Raw genomic sequence first — 6,233 nt, 5'->3', positions numbered from 1 at the left:
CCCTCCTTTCTGTGCCCCATTCACCTCCTCCATGCAGGGGTGAGAGGGAGCCAGAGGGAGGAACAAACCAGGCTCCAGATCCCCCTAAAGCCCCATGGACAGCTCTTTCTTAGGTGAGACCCACGTGCAGCTGCTGTCCCTGTTACAGAGGGGGTGCTTGGCTCTGTACAGAGATTTGGGGTGGTTCAAGCTGTGGGGCCAGGCTCACCCCTGTCCCTCAAACCCCTGCCGTGGGGTGACAGCAGTGACCCCACCTGAGGGCATCACAGTGCCACTGAGCAGCCCGTGGCTGGCACGAGAGGGGACACAGAGCTGTCCTTTGCAGGCTCTCCTGTGCAGCTCCAGCAGCCTTTGCTGGGCAGGTGCTTCTGCTGCCCCAAACTCAGCAGCTCCTTGGCACAGCATCCTGCTCTGATCCCATCCCACAGTTCCAGGGCACTGTGAGGCCCTGGCCTGGGCAGTGCCCCTGCTAAGCCAGGCTGGGACACAGCTCCAGGTGACACAGCTTCAAGCCCCCACTCAGTGGGTTATCCCCCTGCTTTGGCCATTTTAGCCAGGGTTAGGAAGAGCTCTGGAAGGAGCCCAGCCCCCTCTCCTGCCGCCTGGGCAGCTCCTGCAAGCACAGCTCACACGTGCTCACACCTGGGCAGAGCCAACACAGCGCCCTGTCCCCCCGTGTGACACTGCTGCTCCATCCCTGCATCTCCCCTGCTGCAAGGAGAGGGACAGCTCAGGACAGACAGACAGACAGCCTCGGGCATGGTCCCTGCCAGCAGAGAGCTGGTCCTGAGCTGCTCAGTCACAGAGTCCTTTATCTGGGGTTGCATTTCAGCGTCCCCAAGTCTGGAGCCCTTGCAGTGCCTTGGGTACTCCTGCCTCACTGCTTCACTGCTCTGCCCTGCTGGAGCCAGCTCTGCCTTCCCCTGCCCTGCTATCTCACAAAAACACGCTTACAAAACAGCCCTGCGTCCTGGAGCTATGAACAGGTCTTTATTTGTTGAGGTTCCTTTTGGCTTTTTTTTTCTCCCCCTTTCTTCCCTTTGAATGAAATTCCTGCCAGCTCTAAGAGAGAGAGAGAGAGAGAGAGAAGGAAAGAGTAGAAAGTTTAACTCCTCCCATTGGAGTGTCTCACGCCCCTGCCCAGCCCTTGAAACCCAATAACCAAGATCATTCAGCGATGCCTCCGCATCCCCGCAGCTGCCGTGCCCTCGGCCCGGTGCCCATGGACGGGCTGCTGCTCCTGTGGGGCATTCTGCTGGCGGGCTGTGCCCGCTGCCAGGCGGTGCCCGCCGAGCCAGGTGCGCCCTCCTGCCCGCCCCAGTGCCACTGCGAGCAGGATGGCATCGTGCTCTCGGTGGATTGCTCCGAGCTGGGGCTCTCGGAGCTCCCTGCCAGCCTGAGCCCTCTCACCGCATACCTGTAAGTACAGCCTGACCCTAAAGCCCTCGCTGCTTCTCTTACAACGCTTCCCCCGCAGCCCTCCGACAGCTGCAGCTTTCCTCCGCCTTGGAAGTTGGTGCCACATATTCCCGAAATTAAATTTCCTGTGGAAATTAGAAACCAAGCGAAATAACAAGGAAAAAGGCAGCTCTCTGGGCAGGACCTGCCAGGCTCCCCTCCTCCCGCGCAGTTTGTGCTGCGATGTTCTGCTCGCTCTGCTCCGGGATTGCAGCGGACCCTGAACTGACTTGCCGGGTCGATTTTGATTGTCTGAGCACATAATGGAGTGTTTTTACACAGCAATTAGCGCAAACTGCTCTGGGATCCTTCTGTCAAGCATTTCAATAGCTGCAATAACTCAGAGCTTTGCGGGGTTTGGGTTGTGCTGGCCACCAGCAGTGTCCGAGCTGCCTTTTTAAAATGAGTATTTAAGCTTCGGGGGTTGGTAAGTGTTGTGGTGATTTGTGTATTAATTTTATTTAGGAATTATTGATTATCTGAATGTTCCATACCCCTTCTGATGTTAATACCCCGAAGGGTTAATTGACAGAGACTGCTGCGTTCATTTCTAGCCCCAGAGGTGGCCTCGGTGCCATCATTCTGGTGATGACTGAGGATCCTGATAAAAGACTGTGGAAAATCTCAGGGTTTAAGAGGGAAACATCCCTGTCAGGGAGACAAGGTATCCCTGATGCTTCCTGGGCTCGAACTCAGCGCTGCAGCCGCAGCTGTTCGGCAGCAGGCTGGGCAGGACGGCGGCGCTCCCGGCTCGGAATGCGGCCAGGGCAGTGCCAGGGGAAGCCGCGTGTGCCACAGCCCCAGGCGGTGCTGGGGATGTTCTGCCGAGAGGGGACCCTGCCTGCGGGAGCACACAGACCACGGCGGTGCTTTCCCGACCTCCCTGGACCGTGCTGAGACGCAGGTGCTCAGCTGTCAGAGCAGAGCACCCAAACCCGCCCAGGAGGGGATTTTGCAGAGCCAGGTGGAAGCTGCCGGTGCTGGGTGAGAGCTGCTCTGCTCCTCGTGCTCGCCTGAGGAGCGCAGTCTTGTGCCAGCCACTGGATGGCCCGAGCTGGGCTGGCTTAGCTGGGAGGGAAATAAGGCAGGAGAAGGACGATGCTCACTGGAGACCATGAAAGCTGAGAGAAATGTGTCATGCAGGCTGTATTTCCCCCGGGAGAGGGAACCACTTGTGACATGAGGTGTGAGTGCACAGAACTGTCCCTGGGGCTGGTTTGGAACCGGCTGCCCACGAGGGAGAAGTCACAGGACCATGTGGGAGAATGCAGAAACATTGCCTGCTCCTGCGGGGACCGGGGCAGCCCCACCAGGCACCCCCTTCACCCTGGGGTGCCACAGCATGGGGAACCCGTTGGTGCCACTCCCCAGAGGAGCCGCTGCAGGTCATCCCCACAGAGCTGTCCCTTGGGCTGGGAGCTGCACAGCTGTCCCACGAGCCCGGGGACATTCCGGTGCTCCCGGAGCTCGGTGCCGCCGTCACCCTGCCCACGGTGGCCGGAGCGGGGACACGGGGCGCTGGGACACGGAGCGCTGGGACACGGGTCCCTGTGCACGGAGCAGCGGGGATGCTCGGAGGTGCTGCCGGCCCGGAGCGGGTGCAGCCGGGCACTGTCGCGGCTGCTGGCAGAGCCCTGGATTTCAGCGGGGTTGGATCCTCGGGACAGCCTGGAGCACCCCGCACTTCGGGATGCTGCCGGGGCTGTCCCTTGGCCGCGGCCGCGTTCCCGGTGTCTGTGCCGGCCCCGCTCCTGTGTCTGTACTGGCCCCGTTCCCCCATAGGCTGTACCGGACCCGCTCTCTCCGTGTCTGTCCCGGCCCCGTTCCCGGTGTCTGTACCGTTCCCGTGTCTGTACCGGCCCCGCTCCCCGTATCTCTATCTCACGTGTCCGCACCGGCCCCGTTCCCCATGTCTGTCCCAGCCCCTCTCCCGGTGTCTGTACCGTTCCCGGGTCTGTACCGGCCCGGTTCCCGGTGTCTGTCCCGGCCCGTTCCCGGTGTCTGTCTCAGCCCCTCTCCCGGCGTCTGTACCGGCCCGGTTCCCGGTGTCTGTATCCCCCGTGTCTGTCCCAGCCCCGCTCCCAGTGTCTGTCCCGGCCCGTTCCCGGTGTCCCGGCCCGTTCCCGGTGTCTGTCTCAGCCCCGTTCCCGGTGTCCCGGCCCCGTTCCCCGTGTCTGTCCCGCCCTGTTCCCGGTGTCTGTCCCGGCCCGTTCCCGGTGTCTTGGCCTGTTCCCGGTGTCTGTATCCCCCATGGGCTGTCCCGGCCCGTTCCCGGTGTCCCGGCCCGTTCCCGGCGTCTGTATCCCCCATGGGCTGTCCCAGCCCCGTTCCTGTGTCTGTCCCGGCCCGTTCCCGGTGTCTGTCTCAGCCCCGTTCCCGGTGTCCCGGCCCCGTTCCCGGTGTCTGTATCCCCCATGGGCTGTCCCGGCCCGTTCCCGGTGTCTGTATCCCCTGTGTCTGTCCCGGCCCGTTCCCGGCGTCCCGGCCCCGTTCCCGGTGTCTGTATCCCCCATGGGCTGTCCCGGCCCGTTCCCGGTGTCTGTATCCCCCATGGGCTGTCCCGGCCCGTTCCCGGTGTCCCAGTCCCGCTCCCGGGGCTCGCACGGCGCTCCCGGTGCCCGCGGTGTCCCCGTGCCCGGGCAGAGCCCCCTCCTCTCCCCAGCCCCGGGCCCGCAGCGCTGGCCCGGCCGGGGGGACGCTCCGGGTGCGGGGCGGGCCCGGCGCTGTCGGGGGAGCCTCGGTGTTCCTCCCTCCCTTCCTCCTTGGGGAAAACCGACCCGTCTGGTGCTTCCCCACTAACCCTGCCAGCGAGAGAGAGCACCGAACGGATGTGATGGAGGCGCAGAGTCGGGACGAGCTGGGAATGACTGGAGCAGCCCTGGAGCGCTGGGTTCCTCCCTGCTCCTGTCACTACTGTCAGCAAGCTGTGTGAGATCAGCTCCCCAGGTACAGGTGGGCAGCCAGGGCTGGCTTGTCACAGCAAATCAGCATAAATTTTGTAGGAAGTACGGACATTGGAGTGAGATCTTAGTTCTTCGTGGAAATATAGGCTTGAACTCCCCATTCAAATATGTAAAGACATGCTGGAGTGCTTTGGAGAGCCACAAGGGCTGAAGGGGGAGCCCTGGAAGGGCAGCAGGAGCACGGAGCTGGTGGGCAGCTGCTCACAAAACCTTCCAGCTTCTTTGCTCCGTGCCCTGTGCTGTCAGCAAGCCACTGGCACTGTGAGAGCAGCATTCCCTCCGGAGCAAAAGAAATCATCAGTAATCACCATTGATTGGACACTGCCTCACACTAATGAGCTGGTGTCCCTGCCCCATCCTGCCGGTGCTGTGCCCCCATGCCTGTGTCCCTGCAAGAATCCTGTCCTTGCTCACTCCTGCACCTCTCTGAACATGACCCCGATCCCATCCGTCCCAAGCCAGGGGTTTTCAGAGGTGAAAATTCCATTGCTGCTGAAATTGCAGCTGCGGTCCAGGAGAGGGGAGAGATTTCCCCTTTAGCTGAGGTGCCAGTGCCATCCTGTGTCACCTACCCCATCTGTGTCCCTCGGTGTGTGTCAGAGCTGATCGGGGGCTGCAGCACAGGGAGCTGGAGCTTCTGGGGCTCCCTGCAGAGGACTGCAGCAAGCTGGGGGTGCAGGAGAGTGGAGCTGCATTGGGGAAGGTTCCTGTGCAGCAGCGAGGTCACTGCACTAAGGGGCTCACAGGAAGATGGGAAAATGGGAAAAGCTTTTCTGTGCTTAAAATATTGTCTTAGCTGTGATCCCTGGCACCACTGCCCACCCTGCACGTGAGCTGGAGGAGCAGCCCCACCTCAGATTGCCCAGGGAATCACAGGGGCTGGTGCAGTTCTGTCCCCCTGGCTGTGACCAGGAAGGTCCTGCATTGGGGGCAGGTGCTCAGGGCAGCCCCTGCCCCAGGAGGGGTGAGGAGCAGATAATGAGAAAGGAGAAGTAGCAATGATGCAAAATGAACAAGCAAAAGTAAAACACCAACCGTTTTCTAATGTGAGGCAGCTGGAAATTAACTACTTGTAGTCACATGGGAACATTTAACATTCAAAATTTGTTCAAAAGCAAAAAAACCCCAAAATTACCAGAGAGTGGACTCTTTAAAAATTAACACCTAAGAGGGAAAAGAAAATCAGAAATATTTCACCTGCTTTGTAACAATTTATAATTCTGACCCCCTCAGCACGAGCCCCTGCAAGGGGGACAGGTGCAATGCTGGGGGTGAGGTAATGATCTCAGTTGGTGAGGCTGCTCCTCTTTCACAAAAAAAAAAAGAAGACATTGTGTTGGTTGTGCCTCCCAAGGGTGTGCTGGCCTGTCCAGCTGTCACTTGCAGGAAAGAAAGGGAGAGTCTGTCTCAGCAGAGGCCACCTTGGGAAGGAAAGGCAACACCATGGTTGGTGTGGACATCAGCTGGTCAGGGAGCACAAACACCCACAGCCTGCACAGGTCTGGAGGGATGGGAGAGGTTCTTCTCCCCCAGTACATGGGGAGGTACTGGATGGATTGCCCAGATATCCAGGTTGGAAGACAGTTCTGGAGGGCTCTTTATCCACATTCAAATGGGTCCATCTTGTGAGGCTGGTCAGGATCTAGTCCAGCTGGTAAACCTACTGGATAATCTTAGGAGTATCTCTAAGAGTCCCTCACCTTTTTCTCATTTTTTACTATCTCACGTTTCCTAATATCCAGTTGCCAGTTCCTATGGTTCTTTTGTGCCCATTATCTCTCATTCATTCCCTGCACGGTTCCAAGGAGGTCT

The 6,233-nt window shown here is 59.7% G+C and overlaps 1 protein-coding gene across 2 annotated transcripts in view; it reads left to right on the top strand.

Moving 5' to 3' along the window:
- The first annotated feature begins 1,178 nt into the window (after positions 1-1,178).
- Positions 1,179-6,233, top strand: part of LGR6 (leucine rich repeat containing G protein-coupled receptor 6) — a 172,400-nt gene continuing 167,345 nt past the window's right edge. For both annotated transcript variants that reach the window (XM_030965678.1, XM_030965677.1), the window contains exon 1: positions 1,179-1,419. In XM_030965678.1, coding sequence (XP_030821538.1) covers positions 1,223-1,419 — 197 coding nt within the window. In that variant the 5' untranslated portion in view covers positions 1,179-1,222. The remainder of the gene's footprint in view (positions 1,420-6,233) is intronic.

The sequence above is a fragment of the Camarhynchus parvulus genome, chromosome 26, assembly GCF_901933205.1.
Source record: "Camarhynchus parvulus chromosome 26, STF_HiC, whole genome shotgun sequence".
Lineage (NCBI taxonomy): Eukaryota > Metazoa > Chordata > Aves > Passeriformes > Thraupidae > Camarhynchus > Camarhynchus parvulus.
This window is presented reverse-complemented; position numbering and strand designations above follow the sequence as displayed.